This window comes from Barbus barbus, assembly GCF_936440315.1.
Source record: "Barbus barbus genome assembly, chromosome: 23".
NCBI lineage: Eukaryota > Metazoa > Chordata > Actinopteri > Cypriniformes > Cyprinidae > Barbus > Barbus barbus.
In genome coordinates, this window is record NC_136751.1 from 14,463,746 (window position 1) to 14,482,071 (window position 18,326).

General features: G+C 35.4%; 1 protein-coding gene across 1 annotated transcript; it reads right to left on the reverse strand.

Moving 5' to 3' along the window:
- Position 1: 1 nt before the first annotated feature.
- LOC306842780 (inositol-trisphosphate 3-kinase A-like) lies at positions 2 to 17,178 on the reverse strand. The gene is made up of 8 exons (XM_079373842.1): positions 17,123 to 17,178; positions 13,866 to 14,881; positions 4,543 to 4,642; positions 4,212 to 4,425; positions 3,834 to 4,038; positions 3,246 to 3,347; positions 2,170 to 2,241; positions 2 to 2,020 (listed from the first exon to the last, which is right to left on the reverse strand). The coding sequence occupies exons 2-8, from the start codon at positions 14,784 to 14,786 to the stop codon at positions 1,799 to 1,801; spliced, it is 1,836 nt and encodes a 611-aa protein (XP_079229968.1). The 5' UTR covers positions 14,787 to 14,881; positions 17,123 to 17,178; the 3' UTR covers positions 2 to 1,798.
- Positions 17,179 to 18,326: the final 1,148 nt, after the last annotated feature.

Sequence of the window (18,326 nt, forward strand, 5' to 3'; positions counted from 1 at the left end):
TAATCAATAACAGTTCTAGTTTATTGTATTATATTATTGGCTTTCAAGACAAAGATTCAAGGTGATGAGAGTACAGATGCTCAGCTTGTCCCTACTGCAATTGAACTGTGGTCTCAAACTGTATTAAATGGGCTGAGACAACTTAAAAAAAAAGGTTTCAGTTCTTTTTCCATGTCATCAAAAACATCCAGTACGGTAGCGAGAAACCAATTTCAACAATTTGAATGACACACAATACTTTGTGTAATCTGTAAACAATGCAGTGGACCTCTAAAAGAATGTGAGAGACATTACGTTTCCACAAGCAAATACTGACAGATGGGAATGTTGACAGACACACCAACAGACAGTGTGCAGGAAAATACTATCTCTGAAGCTGTAAGAAAAACACACACACACACAGAGTGGTAGAACATCATGTTCCGTAAACTAACGTCAACAAAAAGTGTCCAGGTGAGGTAATCGCTTTAACATCACAGTTGTGATATTGTGCAAGAGGGTGTTGTCTTTTTATGACTATATCTGAAATTAAGCAAACATGAAGTTATGATGGGAATAAGTTTTGCTTTGTCTTTTTTTAGCTGACCACAGAATTTGAGAACTAATGCGTCTCAACGACATGAGATTAGTGGCTCTGAAACTTGCAATCTGCTAACACCAAAAAAAATTAATTTCCACCACAGTTTGAGAGATCAACCATCAGATTTGTTCTTCATGCAAATAAGCTGATATGATCACTATGAAGCTGAACTCCACAGTGTGGAAAGAGCTAAGGTCGGAGGTCATTCTGCTGTGTCCCAACACAAAAGCTCACAAAACTATTTAATAAAAAAAAAAAAAAATCATGTTAATAGTTGCTGATCCAGATAAAGATGGTTAACCTCTCAAACCTATTCTAAACTTGCATGCAACTGGCGAACCTAGAAACCAAACCATTCAACGAACAATAGAAACAGGTAAGTTACTGATGGGTTACCTTAAAAACCAAGTGTGAACAGCTTGTTAGCTTGTGTCTTTGTAACCGTGGCTAGTTTTAAGAAACACTGCATCTATTTCTCATCAATAAAATACAATCTTGGTGGGGTTTAACTGTCCTCAATGTCTCAGAAATAAGGTAGTAGTTTGTGACAAGCCAATATGTTAACTGTTTGGTACTGAAACTTCTGCTGACTGAACTGTTTAAGAGGTGATACCATGATTCTGCAAAATTCAACAGGACATATGAGTCATGGAAATATCATACACCACAAGTATCATCAAGATTAGAAGACCACAGGAAATAAAAAAATAAAAAAGAAAGGCAGTCTGCCTGTAGTTTGGCAGTTAGACCACCTTTCAGAAATTAATGAGGTATGGGTTAAACTACAAAAATGAAAAAAAAAAATTAAATAAGCACTATTTACATAACCATGGAAACCCAAAGAAAAACAATACAAAAAGCGAATTCCAGTTTGATAGTGTTATCATATTTGTAGGTAAAAAAAAAAAAAAAAAAGAAGTTAACTTAAAAGTTCATAAATTCTTAAAAGAATAATCATGGCTGTGCGCCCTTAAAATAAGTTTCTTCTCATTTGTTGCTCCTCGAGTCTGTTTGGGTTCAGTATCAGTGTGTTTTGATTCTGCTGGAGCTTCTGTGGATCTGGAGGACCACATGTGCAAGTTTTTCCACTTGGCTCTTTATCTCTCCGACAGCACAAGAGCACACTCATCTCAGAACTAATATCCTGTTGAGTGCCTCCCTCCATCAACGTGTCCCTACACGTGATCCTCCGGGCTGAGGTATGTTCTGTGCATCCATTCAGGGTGAGGGAGGGGTGGCGTCCTTCAGCATGTCTCCAAAGATCTCGATGAGGTTGTCCAGACCCCAAAGGTACCCGTCCTCCCGGTTTCCCTCAGCCCAGGGCGTGCGGTGGTCCAGTGTTTGGGGTGGTGGCAGTGGGACGGTCTTACCAAAGTCAATCATCCATACTCGGGCCAGGCCTGAAGCATCGTGAACGAACAGCAAAGAACTCCCAACCACCTGATGAGAAACGGAAGGGTTTCTTAAATGTGTCAATTTATAGGGCAAAGTTCTGAGCTTATGAAACATAACGTCTTGTGTTCCAGAGATGAAAATATTTTGGCCCGGGCAGGAAAAAGATTTCACAACATGGAAAGAACATTCCTCACCTCGTGTGTCCTGAAGAACTCTGACGTCTCGAGAGCGCCGCGTAGCTCCTCCAGCCTCTGCAGATAACTCCTCTGAAGAAGAAAAACAGTTCAAGACAACTGTAATTACCCATTGCCAGTTTCTGGATTCTGATTGCTTAATACAGCATTCCAGTTCTACTAAAATACAAAAAAAAACTACTGCAAGAAAAAAACCTGATGTCTGAGTTAGTTATATATAAATATATACTGTAAATTATAGCCTGAAACATCTACTATGGAATAATTAATTACCGTTATGAGCACTGATCTATAATAGACATCATATAGTCATTATATAGATTAGCGGTTATGAGAGATATTTTTGTAATGGAGAAAATTACTTTTCAAAACTGCATATACATTTGAACAAAGCTCAAGAAAAATGATGAGATCATTTCTGATCCCCACTCTTGTTAAAGAAAAGTGAATAATGTCATTTTCACCTCATCATTTGTTTTATTTTTGTTTCATTTATTTGTTTTATGTTTACAAAAAATATATAAGGTATAATAATGGACTAGAAATTATGGCATATGAATAAATAAAATAAATAAAAATATTTGTCCAGTGAAAAGGTGGTAATTTAATGAATTCACTTATTTTAACTCATATTTTAATGACAATTTTTTTTTTTGTGCTTTTTAAAATACAGTAACACTGTTAGCTATAACTACAGTAATAATGTAACACGTCCTCTTTATGAATATGAATCGCCCATTAGCTATAAAATAGAGAATATTTGCTATATTTGTCCAGTGATAAGGTGGTCATTTAATGAATTCATTAATAAAATAATATGTTAATGGCAATTTTTGTGTTCTTTTTTGTGCTTTTTTAAATACAGTAACACTGTTAGCTATAACTACAGTAATAATGTAGCAGGTCCTCTTTAATTTTTTTCTTAATTTTACAAAAATCACTGGAGGTCAGATCATCACTTCAGAAAAATCAACATTATCTGTTTTTTCCCCACAAGTATGATTATCAAATAAAACAGGAAATTGTCTAAAGTGAATGAAATAAAGCTTCAGTCCAGAGCTAAAACAGTCACATACCAGTAACTGTGTGTTTCCATCCACAAAGTCACTCAAGGCCTTCATCACCTGCTCCTTATGTTTGGTCTTTTTAAAGCTGGTGTTGCATGTGCCATCTGCTTTCTAAACACAAACACAGTGTGAACAGTTCATGTTAATGCTACTTGTTTTTAATAACAACAAAAAATGCAAATGTCAGCTCTATAAATAACAAACATGCATCGGGAAAGTAGCTGTGACGTATATTTGCATGTTTTGCACTACACAGATAACAACTTAGTGGTTTTACTAATCACACCTATAAAAGATTTTGTTGTTCTGTATCTTTAATACTATTTTTAAAACTGATTTGTATTTTAATATATATTTTTTTTAAGTTATTTATTCCTATGATGCAAAGCTGAATTTTCAGCATCATTACTCCAGTCTTTAATGTCAGGTGATTCTTCAGAAATCTTTCTAATATGCTAATTTGGTGCACAAGAAACCTTTCTCATTATTATCAAGATTGAAAACAGTTGTGCTTCTTAATATTTTTATGGAAACCGTTCAGTCTCTTTTGATCAATGTTATGTATCCTTTCTGAATAAATCCCATGTGATCTCTCACCTTGATGCCCTCTATACGGAAGCCAAGAGCGGCGGTTGAGCTCAGCGTTTCCCTCCACTGCATGTATCGAGGTTTGAGAACCGCCTGCTGGGCTCTTTCCTCCGGACTCGGCGCTCCTGGGTCCACAGCCACCATTTTCTCATACATATCCTTCCTAAGACGAGGACGCTCACGGGCCTTTACCAGCTCTTCTTCCAGGTATGTCCTGTAGTAAAAGAATATTGACCCAATTGATACACCACAGCCCTCACACATCAGTCTATGACGTTAAACGCATCCTGCCACCTTCTGCTTTTTTTTCTTTACTATATATTTAGTTTGTTTGGTTAGGGTGATTTGGAGTTTGAAAAATAAATCCGAACATATCTATCTTCTCACCTGCTTCCCATCTTGCAATCCATGATTGAAGGGGAGTCAAAGTCGGTCAGCAGATCATCCATTAGGTTGTAATCCTGGTCGTTCTGCCGCACAATACCATAGTAACCAGGAACAAACGGCTGGAGGTTGTCATTCATCAGCTTCTCGAGACACTGCTGCTCACATTCACAATATTTCTTCAATAGTTTCCCATACTCGCCTGCCTGGAAATTACCTGCACACAGAGAGCCAAAAACAGTGTTCATTTCATCAGTCCAAAATGATGGGCTGCAATCAGTTCAGAAACAAGCTTTTTCATCAATACAGGAGTCAAACGAGAATTTGGTTTTACCTGCATGGCCTGCGAGCTGAACCCAAGGATATCGTTTCTTAAATGAAACCACAAATGGAGAGCAGTGCACCATAGTCTTTAACTTCCTCCACGATTTAGCCTGAAATCAAAAAAGGCATATCCACAGATCAGACCAAAATCCTGCATTTCCTTTCATTTAAAAATTATCGAAACAATGTAAAACTGATAGTAAATTGTGAAACAAGCCACATCTGTTTTCTTTAAACAAACATTTAGTGTCTAGACCAGTGTTGGGGAAAGTTACTTTTAAAAATAATGCATTACAATACTGCGTTACTTAGTTACTTTTTATGGAAAGTAATGCATTACGTGCCTTTTGAGTTACTTTTTAAATCTGGGCAGGGCTTGCTTGTTTTTAATATATAGAAGTTCTTCTTTTACAAATGTAAAAGCACTTTTACACCAAAAGTAGAGGGTGCAGCTCAAACTAATTGCATGAAGAATATGACGCAGGAGGAGAAAGTTCAACACTAATAAAAATGAAACACAAATGTGTCATTTTTGCTTAGTATGGCTGATTTGGACTTTTGAAGGTCAGTAGCAAAGACATTAGTTAATAAAATGGAATTAAACATACATATTTAATTATTGCAGGTTTGTATAATATTGTGAGTTTGCATTTGACTGTTTTTAATGATTTTGAGGAATACTGGATCTGTTTTTGTACAGGTGAGATGAGTAAATACATGTTCATATTTAGTCTAGAACTACAGTAACATCATGTTCACACAACGCCTCTGCACTTACCCGATTTCTCTCAACATGGCAACACAAGAGCTGTCAGTCAAGACATGGGAAGCAAAGAAACTGGAGTTACTTGTTTGAAAAAGCAACTCCGATATATCCTTCTAAATTAAAAAGTAATGCGTTATTTTACTAGTTACTTTAAATAAAGTAATCCGATTGCGTAACTCACGTTTTTTGTAATGTGTTACCCCCAACACTGGTCTAGACTGAGTTTCTGTAAAAACACTGACACCGTTTTTTTTTTTTTTCAGGCATGGGAGCTGATGTCCCAGAGGGAGGACTATATCAGCGACACAAGGTCAGCACAGAAGGCGTGACGCACACGGATTCACAGATTTCAGGTTATTGATTATAAAGCTTTAATGAGGAATGTGTGAGTGTGGGAAATGACATAACCCAGCTGTTTGCAGGGGAACCAGAAAAACCTCCTCATGACGTCCAGTGACACCACTCAATCTTTCACATTCACGTCACTGATAACTTCCTTCCATAATTCCTTAAATATTTTTTCTTTTTTATCTGTTCACTCGCTTTGACAGGAATACGGAATCAACATAACTATTCCTGGAATTAGCAGTTTCCAGAATATGCTTGGTACCTGACCTTAAATAACTTGTGAAAAACTCATACACGAATGCCTGAGAATACTACGTTTTCAACCTGAAAATAAATGTTTTAGATTTTAGAGAATTTTTTTTTTAAGTTAAAAAATGTGAAATAAAAAATAATTATACAAATGTTATTATTTTACACTAACAGTCAAATTTTTTGAACATTAATAATTTATGTTTTTTTTTTTAAAGAATTCTCTTCTGCTCACCAAGCTTGCATTTATTTGATCCAAAATACAGCAAAAACAGTGAAATATTTTTACTATAACGTTTATTTGAATAATTTTAAATGTAATTTATTCCTGTGATTTCAAAGCTGAATGTTTAGCATCATTACTCCAATCACATCATCCTTCAGAAATCATTCTAATATTCTGATTTGCTGCTCAAAGAACATTAATTATTATTATTATTGTTATTGAAACAGCCAAGTAGAATGTTTTCAGGTTTCTTTGATGAATAGACAGTTCTGAAGAACAGCATTTATCTGAAATAGTAATCTTTTGTAACATTATTAATGTCTTTGATCAATTAAAACCATCCTTGCTAAATAAACATAGTAATTATATAGTAGTAGTAATTAAATAGTACCCCTTCCAGTGCTTAGTCAAATAATCCTGAAAAAAAGTGTACTCAACTGCTTTAAATATTGATAATAATAATACAAATGTTTCTTGAACAGCAAATCAACTTGATTAGAATAGTTTCTGAAGGATCATGTGACACTGAAGCCTGGAGTAATGATGCTCAAAATGTAGCTTTGATCACAGATATAAATTACATTTTAAAATATAATCAAACAGAAAGCTGTTATTTTAAATAGTAAAAACATTTCACAATATTACTGATTTTGCTGTATTTTGGATTAAATAAATGCAGACTTGGTGAGCAGAAGAGAATTCTTTCAAAAACTTTTGACTGGTAGTTTAATTACAACAACCATTTATAATGAAATATTAAATGATTCAATTAGAAAAATGCAAAATAGAAGCATCGCTCTCTTGATCTGTCCCCTTTCAGGTCTCTTTATTCTCCTTTACAATTCATGCATTCATTCCCTCCTTTCAAACCCTCCCCCTTCACCGTGTGCTCTGTAAAGTCGACAGCTCGCTCTCCACACTTAGATGTAATTCAGTCTGTCCTCTCTGTTCCTGACTGACCCCCTTTGACGACACTATAGCCAGCAGGGGACAGACGACACCTCATAAAAGACCTCTGTCTTTCTTCCTGTCCTGTCCTAACCTGCCTGGTTATACACATTTCTTGAAACTACAGGAGAAGTATTAATTACGTTTCACTTCCAAAACAGGCACCATATTCCTTGCAGTCTATGAAAGGAAATAGTCTTACTTATATTTAGACATGAACATTTCTTGCCAAAAATATCTTTATCTATGGTGAAATCATATCTAACATTATGTTTAATGCTTACAATACCTCGTATCTCAATTGTGATTGCAAAATATGCTACCAATTCACGACAGCCAAGCCCATTCTGATAATTCCAGAAATGAGCTGTTGTTATGGTGATAACAGCTAAGCCTCGTGGAGCGTCACAGTGAGATCCACCCCTGGGTCAAAGGTCAAACCCACCCTGGACAAACAGAGCTGCTCTCTTAATGTCTGTCTTATCTCAAGGACTTGCGCACACAGACACACACACACACACACACAGAGGCTTATTTGTTAGGTTACTGTTGCTATTAGACAGATCTACTGCATATACAACTCACAGAACATCCAGAAGAACCTTTTCTGACAGTATTTATCTTTTAATACAGCATACAGTTCTACACTACCAAGTCTCTTATGCTCACTAACCCTGTATTTATTTGATCAAAAAGACTATATTATTACAGTTTTCAAGAACTGTTTTCTATTTGAATATATTTTAAAATGTAATTTATTCCTGTGATTCAAAGCTGAATTTTCAGCAGTTCTTACTCAGTTCTTCTTCAGTGTCACATGATCCTTCACAAATGTGGTGCTTATGAAACAGTTTTGATTTTTTTTTCTCAATATTCTTGATAAATAGAAAGTTCAAAAGATCAGCATTTATTTATATATATAAAAAAAAACGTTTGTAACATTATAAGTGTCTACCTTGTCACTTTAGATAACTTTAATGCTTCCTTGCTGAGTATTCATTTATTTAAAAAAACTAAAAATCTTACTGACCCAAACTTTTAAACAGAATTGTGTCTTTTAGAAAAATTGCTTTACTGCCCAAGAAAGCAGAAACTCTTGTCTCCAAGTCAAATTCCTTGTGCGTGTAAACATACCTGGTAATAAAGCTCTTTCTGGCTTCTAATATTATTTGACAAACTTATTTCAGCCAACTCATAAAACTCATGTAGTGCAACATGAAAACAGAAATGAAAAGCAAAACAAAAACAGAAAATGAAATGATAAAGAATGACTTTATCCAAAAGGCAAAGTAAAATGTCATATGCTGCACCTCCTCAAAAATTTTTTTTGACTGGATATTCATTATATTTGTAATAAAATAGTTCACGTCATACTCATGTTTTCAAGAAATACGAAAAGTGTGTGATAACTTTGTACTTGATTGTTACACCAAATTAAACTGATTTTCTTTGTAAATAATAAAAACTTTGACACTTTATGAACATAAATCCACGAATGGCATGTGTGTTTTAAACTAGATTTTTTAAACTCTCCTATTTGTCACTGATCTTTTTGCCAAATCGACCCAGCAGAGTGTGTGTATGTGTGAATGCCTCTCACCTGGCAAGCGAGACAGCAGTCAGTCACAAATGTATGGGCAAACAAGAGCATGCACAACCACACACTTGAAGCACACACTTCAAACAAGCGTGCAGAGACCCACGACTCCCGCACTGCCCTGTAACCACACATGCATCCGGGAAGCAGACTGAGCCGTCACACACTCACATCATGTGCATGGAGCACTGATTACCTCACAAGTCTGAGAACTCTCTCGGTTGATTCCAGGTCTCTTGTTCACATGCACTTCTGCAGCTCAGCTGTTGCTTTCACCCTCTCAGTAAATGTATCAGTCCTCTGTCTCACTCGTCAGTCAATGTCTTTCCTCCTGCTTTCTCAGATGTCCCCCCTACACAGTCTTCTCTTACTCTCCCCTCCCTCTCTGATCCTAATCCACCTTTCCTTTGCTTGCTATGATGAAGCATATGCACTCTTCCTGACTCACTCACTTCCTTATACTGCATACTGCCAAGCTTAGAAAGAAATGTGTAAAAGAACATATAAACAATGTCATGTGGTTGCTTTTACTTATTGGCCCAAAGGGACCTCACTGTATTTTTATATTAGGTTTGGTTTTAGTAATTTAAGTGCTTTTGTCATGTTATGTTATATTTTATTAGCATTTTGCTTTTGTCATTTTTTATATTTCTTTTTAGCGTTAATTTTTTTGTTTTAATTTGACTAATTTTAGCACTTAAACTGATTTCAGATAGTTGCCTAGACAAGAATTATACTTTTATGTTTTTAAAAGATTTTCACCCATGTACATTTTATTATATTTCAGATTTCAAATTATTTTTAATGGTTTAGTTCTAGTTTCAGTTAGTTAACAATAACAACACTACTCGGGAAACCAGGTAAAAAAAAACAAAAAAAACAAGATTGTTCTGTGATCAGATCTTCAAGTACACTGCAGAAAATAAAAAAATAAATAAAAAAATATATGAATAAAATTGATCTAGGATTTACTCGGATCACTCAGAAAAAGCTAGGAAATTTCTCAAATAATTACAAACTAATGGCAAGTAACAAATCTTGAAGTAGAAACACCAAAGTGGTATTTTTTAAGGTTTCAAGGTTTTGCAACATGCAACAATTCAAAGTATGCAAAGTATAGTAGTCAACATTTAAAGGGAACCAAAAAAAGTTCATCAAAATTGTCCTAGGCCAAGAACGCATTTTGGTTGTAGGTTTAGGACAACTTTGATTAAAGTTTTTGATCCACTTCAAATGTTGACTAGTATACATTGAATAATCTATTTGAATAAGTATTAGTACATATTAAAATAGCTTTTTTTTATAGCAAGTAATCGTGACTAAAATCAAGTTATAGTGTCGTCTGCCTTGGCAAACACCACTAATGTAATAAATGTGCTTTTCTGGGCTGTTTGTGTTTGAACACGCTGTAAAAACCCCACCCACCCCATCACCCACCTCCTCCCTCACTGTAGCTATCCACTTTCCACTTCTCCCCTCCATCTTGCTCTTTTGATCTGTCTTTCTTTCTCATTCTCTCTCTCTCTCCCTCCTTTCTAAGAAGTTCCTAAAGCATTTTCATAATAAAGATAAACCTGTCCAACGGCTTCACACCCTTTAGAGCACCAGGAACACCGAGACAGCTAGATGTCTTTCATTCTTCCTGTAAAGTGTTTTCAAGCTAGTGTCTTGTGTGGAGTGTTTTGCTTTGTCTTAGAAGTGGTGGAGCAAGCATATGGCATGAAATTGTTTACAGCATCGCAAAGTGCAGCGATGTGAGATTTCCTCAGCACGCTCAGCAGGAAAAGGGTCAAACAATAGTCATTTGCACACACTCACAGCTGTAAACACATCACAATAATCGGTGTCATGACCACTGAAGTAAGACACGACACAGATTAAGAAAGAAGAAACAGAAATGAGAAGCAACACCATATATGGATTCATGGTTACTTAGCGACAAAGGAACCACCCACAACTCAGTTTTCCATGACAGTGCGAGTGATTATGGCTCAATGGTGGCATCATAATGTGCGTCTATGTGGCCTGTGGATGTCAGCAGATGATAGAACAGGGACAAATCAAAAAATTTGAATACGCAGCTTGGATGAGTTCAATGTACTGCAACACTCAACTGAAAAAGATTTGTAAATGATAACATATGTAATAAACCCTGACTGGGTGATCAAGATCTCTGATGGCTTATTACAAGGCGATTGTTAAATAAATAAAAAGACTTGGAATTATTTTATTATGTGACAAAGACTGCAGAGTGATATGAGAGACTAGGACTGCAATGTACACTACCATTTAAAAAAAAAAAAAAATGTAAAACTTTTATTCAGATCACTGAACTGAATCTTGAAAAAAAGCATCATGGTTTCCAGAAAAATATTAAGAGGGGACAACTGTTTTCTTGAGCAACAAATTAGCATATCATATGCTAATGAAAAGTCAGCTTTGCCATCACAGGAATAAATTACATTTTAAAACATATTCAAATGGAAAACGGCTTATTTGAATTGTGGTAATAATATTTAATAATATTACTGTATTCGCAAAATATATGCAGCCTCTGTGAGCATAAAAGGTTTCTTTCAAAAAATAAAAATTACAGACGCTTTTGAACAATAGGAAATATTTGTCTTGTAACTATTCATTTAAAAACTGTAGCGCTTATTACTAAAATATTTGACCATATGATGCTGCCTTTGACCAATCGGACTTCAGGGTATTTCAGTATTCCAGAGAATGAAGAAATAAGAAGTTTGAAGAATGACAAAAAAAAGATCTGGGAAAAAAAAAAAGTGCAGGAAAGATTATGAGTCAGGGAACTTCCTGACAGTCATTCTTTTCGGACTGATTCATGGACCAGATAGACATACACAAAACTAACATCAATCATTTGGATTTTGGGAGACTGAGTGGGAAACTGGAATTTAGCACAGAACTGCAGATGAAATTAAATATCGTATGATGTTTCTGCAGACTCTGGTCATGGTCTTGTTCAGCAGAGACATAAAAAGCTATAGCTTTCAAATGAAATGATTCACATAACTACCTTTTAAATAAAATATTTTTCAAATTAACTCAAGGCATAATATATACATTTTATCAGAACTTGCATTCCTGGAAATTTAACCCATGACCTTGGTGTTGCTAGCCTCGTGTTTTACCAATTGAGGTTCATTAACAAGTGTTTTTTTTTCCAGCCCACTCAGTACACAGGTTGCTCGATCAGAGTTTCTATTCAAACCAAGGTAAACAAATGTTTCATCAGAGATATGAACTCACTCACAGTTTCAGTCTGTAACAGAGATGCCACCCAGTTTCAGATGGATTATCCATCCAGACATAAAAACTAGCACGTGTCTAACCGAGATTCAGGTGGAGGACAAAAAGACTCTCGGGATTTGGGGGATTTTTCCAGATGAAATCTCTGGTATCGTGGAGTTCGACTTCTCTATTAGTCATCTATGTATGACTTGGACAGTGAATGTATTATTAAATCCTTTGGAATTAATGTCACAGTTCTATTTTTTTTTTTTTTGATTTTCCAGAAACTAGAATAGTTTCTATTCTTCACCTTCAGAGTTTTGCTCATATTTTAAAAACATCCCCATGAACATAGGGGTAATCTTACTCATTTTTTGTCTCTAGCATTTAAAAGCCAAATAACTTGCGTAGTTACTAACTTTCCACAGAAAACAAAAATCATCTCTCTAAAGAGTCTCACCCATCAAATGTTCCAAGAGCCAACAAATACTAATACACATCTGAAACAGAAAAACTGCTAGACTTTCAGAAAGAATGAAACTACAATACTTCAGTAACCTTTTGGGCGACTTCTAAAAGCCTGATGAGTTATATATAAAATAACAGGTACGGATTTTATATATGCATGTCAATGCATCTTAGATTCACCTCTTTCACAATTCAAAAGTTGGTGGCGTACAGATAAGCAGCTAAAAATAGCTGTAATTTCTAATAAATAGTTTCACTGTGACTCAAACATTCTCATAATCTTCATTCTTGCATGCAAGCTGAAGCATCACTACAGATCAAAAGCAACTCAAGAACAACACAGTTGTAAATTTAATGTTGAGAAGTTCCTTACTGGTAATCAGAAAGTCCTAATCAATGTAATTTATTGGAGGAATATCAATAGAGGCAGCACAAGACCTCATGTCTGCAACAGGATAATAAAAGGTCGGTGCACAAACAGTTCAAAAGCCCTGCCCCTTACCATTGAGACATACACTTAAGTACTCTTTTTTTTTTTTTTTTTTAAGTATGCAAATATGGATATAGTATGCTTTAAAAGAAAATTCTCAAGTGCAATCTAAATGTAGGCCAAATGTTTTTGCAAGATAATGTAGGCTTAATTCTATTACAGTTTAAATACATTAGCTGAACATAAGATTGTTTTTTTTGACCTACTTAAGTAGGACTTACATTTTTTTAGAATTTCATATTTCTATTGTCTTTTAAATATGGCTTTTAAATATTTGTAATACACATTTGCAATGATAATGTTGTGATTTAGTATATTTAAAATATATGAACTTGTATGTGCTATCAATTTAGGTCAAATTAAAACCAAGTATGTTCTTGTTCGGTATTAGGAATTTTCTGTATGTTGGAATATAGGCACATGTTTACATGTTTGAATGTATATTTATGTGGTATGTGCTAGTATAGTAAGACTAAGAACACTGTTTTTGTTTGTTTAACTGTGTGAATAAGGAAAACATGGAGGATCTTTTGATTTTTGCCAAGACTATCTGTATTGCATATATTTCTGCAATAAAAAAAAAAAGTACTTAACGTGTGCTTTAGTGTTTTATTCAACACATTAATATAAGCATACTTCTTTAAAGCAGGACAAAAGGTTTGTAAAAAAAAAAAAAGAATACTAAAATAAAAATGTACTTTGAGTAAAACTATTAATTTGGCATCATTACAAAGTGCACTTTTTAGAAGTGTACTTAAGACACTTAGTCGTGAAAGTGGACTGTAAGTACACTCAGGTGGCTTTCTCTTTCATTTCTATTGTCTGTGCTGTACACTTATAAAGTACAATAAAATTAAACTCGCTTCTTTGTCACAGGGGTAACACTACCCAGTACTATTAAACACACATATGCAACAGGTCAGTATATATAATGGGACCTTGAAAATAATAAAGACTAAAAGCATTTGGGAAACCTGGACACCTACCCCTGTGAGTTCATCAGGACAGCCAATCATACTGGGGGACAGACTGGTGGGCTCAATGTCGCTGCCTGTGAAATCATCCTCAGACTCCTCAAACGACGAGGCAGAAGATAATCCAGCAGAGGAGGAGCTGGACAGTTTCCTGTGGAAAAGAAAGGGCGCAGGGGAGCCTCCACAGCCGCTGTCCGAGCAGGGCGAGTCCTCATCGGGATGCAAGTCCAGCGAAAAGCCGCCTATGCTTAAAGTCAAATCACTGATGTGCGGACTGTCCTGACCAGGACCTAAATCATCATGGGTGACTATTAGTTTGGGAATAATCCTAGGGAATGGATTTGAGGCTTGTTTCTCCGCTTCTCCACCCAGCCCACCGCCTGACTCGGGGGGTTGCGATGTACTTTTGGTCATTTTATGTTTGGCTAACGGAGACGAGCAACTGAAGTCTACTAAAAAGTCTGGTGCGTTCAGGCACTGGGTCACATTTTCCTCCGAAACTCTGCCTGGAGTCACGGCACCTCCTTCTGACACTCTTTCCATGTCCCACGGCGAGACGCAACACTCATGGTTCTCCTCGCGTAACGCTACTCCTTTCTGTCCGCTTCGGGAATCAGAACTTTCAAAGTTGGTGTCCCGACTCAGAAGTATCAAGTTTTCGGTCGCATGTTGATTACCGGAAGAACTCGCGTTTAAAAGATGTTTTTTCGGCTCATGTACTCTCACATCCACAGAAGTCTTCCCCTCTTTAAAACTGTCCCGCCCGCACTTCTGAACAGATTGCAGCTCCTTGGTTTTCATCGGATTCTCGTCTAACCGGTCACCGGTATGTGAAGAAGATAAACCTCGCGCTCGTGTGGAGCCCGTCGCGGGTGCTGCGCTGTTACAGCCGCGTGAAGAGCTGCTGCCGCTGCTGGATGATGATTGGCCCATCCTGCGCACCGTACACTTGCGCTTGCCCTTTAAATGCCACGCCCACTGCACAACTTCGCTGCTCTGGCCGAGGTCTTTAACCCTGCACAACCTGACTTAGGAAATAAGTGAGAAAAAATGCATTTTATTTCATTTATTTATTTACAGTTTATTGTACCTTTATACAGAATGTTAAAAAACACCTTTAAAAAAATGCATATATTTTATGTTTAGTATCATATCTGATTCATCAGGCTGTCATATGCATGATATTCCTCACACTCCAGGAAAAAAAAAAAAAAAAAAAACACCTTTTAATTTCGATGTTTAACAGTACAACACAACTTGCACAAAATGCATATAAAATGCTACTGAATGCTTGAATCTGATTGGCTGACGAACGTCATAAGAAATAATTTTCCAGGATCATTTATCACTTGATTTCAAAAGATTTCAGTAATTTTTAACCAAAACTCAAATGCAACCACTGAGAGATGTACAAATAAATGTTCCTCAAATACTATGATGTATGAATGAACAATTAAACCTATATTACTTCAGTCAAGAACCTGTTTTAAATCTGATACAGTAGGATTTATAGGGTTAACTGAGCTTCTGTTGAGGCAATATGCAATATTTGCAAAGACGAAAAACTGTGGCACAGCATGTTATAACAGGAACAAGGCAATAATTTCAAGGAGACAATATCTCATTTCTCACATATAGACAGGCTATGCTAATTTTGATTCCCTTAAAAACACATACACATAGACATGCCATACATTTCCACTGTTTTGTTGTTGTTTTTAGGAGTAGGCTAATTACTATTGATAATAGATATAGCTTAACCTAACCAAATGAATATTGTACAGTTATGAAGCACAACCCCTACACACACACACACACACATCAATAAATGTCACTCACTCGATCACCACAAACATATATAATAAAGTTTAATAAGTGACTTATAAGTGAGTCCAACACTTACCAGAAGTGCTCTTCTTCAATAAAATACCATATAAATCATAGGGGAAATGTTTAACTAGCTTAGTCACCATGTGTCCGGTATAAACAGTGGCTGAATTGAGGATAGCAGCTGTATTATTCTTCCAACCCATTTGAATATTTGTCTCCCTCTAGTGTCTAAAGAGGGAAATTACAACGTCTAAACAACCAATTATTTCGTTGTTGTTGTTCCACAGAAGAGTAAAAGTAATACAGATTTGGAACGTGCAGGTGAGTAAATAATGGCAGAATTTTTAGTTTTGGCATGAACTATTCCATTAACTAAACAATATTTACGCCACCCTGCATACATTCTTGTTTACTCAGCTTTGTACAGGGACTAACTGTATTACTGTAAGTAGCCTAACTTGACACAATGACCACAGGACACCTCTCAAGACAAGACCACGTTCACCACAGTTACAAGCTACTCAGTACAAACCACAAAAGAGCAATAATAATTGTTACAGTAAAAATGCATTAAGTTTACCTGATATTTAATATTATCAAAATGAAACGGTCAAATAAAATGGAATGAAAAGTGTACCAATGTGAACCGTTCTGTAAGTACGGATATATATGTAGAAGCTGCTGTATTATTGTGGCACAACACTCTTCCTGAGGTACAGGAAATGTGAATTTAAGAGAGAGCTCTTTTGTGAGGCTGCACGACAGACCACAATGACGGCAAGCCATTCTGCATTCCTTTTTGCCTGACCTATATTAACATTGATAGAAAACTACAACAGTCAAGTATTTTTGGTCTAATAAGCATAGAGAAAGAAAGTGTTACACTCATTGCTGTGTCATTGGAAACAGCCAGCAAATAATTCTACAGTATAATCTACACTCTTGTACAGTATAATACAAGGTTTGTGTCAGAACTTAAAAAAAAAGAATACTTATTCAGCAAGGATGCATTCAATTGATGTTTCAAAAGATTTATAATTCGAATAAATGCTGTTTTTTTTAACTTTCTATTCATCAAAGAATCCTGGGGGGAAATGGATCACTGTTTCCACAAATAATAGTAAGTAGATATAATAATTAGAAATGAAAAATAATAAGAAGAAATATTTCTTGAGCATCAAATCAGCACATTAGAATGATTTCTGAAGAACACTGGAGTAATGACAGCTGAAATTCAGCTTTGCCATCACATGAATAAATTATATTTTAATATATATATATATTTAAATAGAAAACAGTTATTTTAAACGGTAATCGCACTATCCCTGTTTTTACTGTATTTCTGTTTGAATAATAAAATAAATCACACTAAATTTGATATCTACATTTCAAAAATCATTCAAAATTACTGTTTTAATAAACATTGAACTTGAGCTTACCGATTCCACCAACAGCAGACACTTCTCGGGATGTTTTCCTACTCGTTAAACTGATTGACTGCACAGGACAATGGCTGAAGTGAACATTAGTAACCCACTTTTTCTTACTCATCATGAGTCATGAGTCAATAAGCTCAACTGAAACACACCCTTCTCAACTTAGACAACCTTTGATTCCAGTAGGAAAGAAGTGAGTACTGGGCAGCTGATTAGTATGAGGTTTATGAACATTTATGAGCTTAGTAAAATCAAAGTTACTAGTCCTCACTTGTCCCTTCATTGTGTCAGGAGCTCATGGTCAGAATGAAAAATATGTCCTAAATAACATTGGACTGAATTTTGTTTAATGATCACAGAAACAAAATGAATGCGGAAATTCTCACATTTAACGAGAGACTGGATGACTCCTAGATGATTCAGCTGTATTTTAGGGACCAAACAGGTAAATATGCTTAATTAGAATTATCCCAAGTTACCCAACAAATCCAGTCATCGCAATACAAATCGCTGATGGAGGATAAATGTCATACGAGTTTTACTCAGTGTCACGTGAGCCTGCTAAACGGGTGTTGAAAGTGATCAATCGGTGTCTGTTTTATGGCATATCTCATATTTAGAGAATATTATTAGTATTTTGTAATATTATTATGTGTATTAATATATAATTCAATTAATTATTTTTACACTTACGTTCATTATGTTTAGGTGTCTTGATATGTCATTATTATTAATATTATATTATAATGTGTTGTCATTATTGAAAATTAATGATAATTGATAAATATAAATAATAAAAGTGTCACCTTAATCTAAATGTTGAAATGAAATAAGTGTGTGTCATATGTTTAAATGAATTTGAATAATATAATATAGTTTAATAAAATTGTGTCTTTAGTGCCTTCATTCACTCTTATGTTTGTCTAAATTATTTCAGATATTAATAACTATATAAACTGAGAATATACTGGTATTAATTTACAGTATAATATGATTTTAGGATAACTAAGGAACAATATGCTATGTCTTTGGTGCCTATAGTGTAGAGCCTTCATGTTCAGAAGTTAAATATCTTCCTCAATCTCCAGGATGTCAAACTGAGAAAAGGGCCATTTAAACCCCCTTGAAAGCAGATCTGAAAACCAAACTGAAGACTGAGTGGAGGTGGAGGGCAGAATCAGCACTTGACCACGCAGAATTACATGAA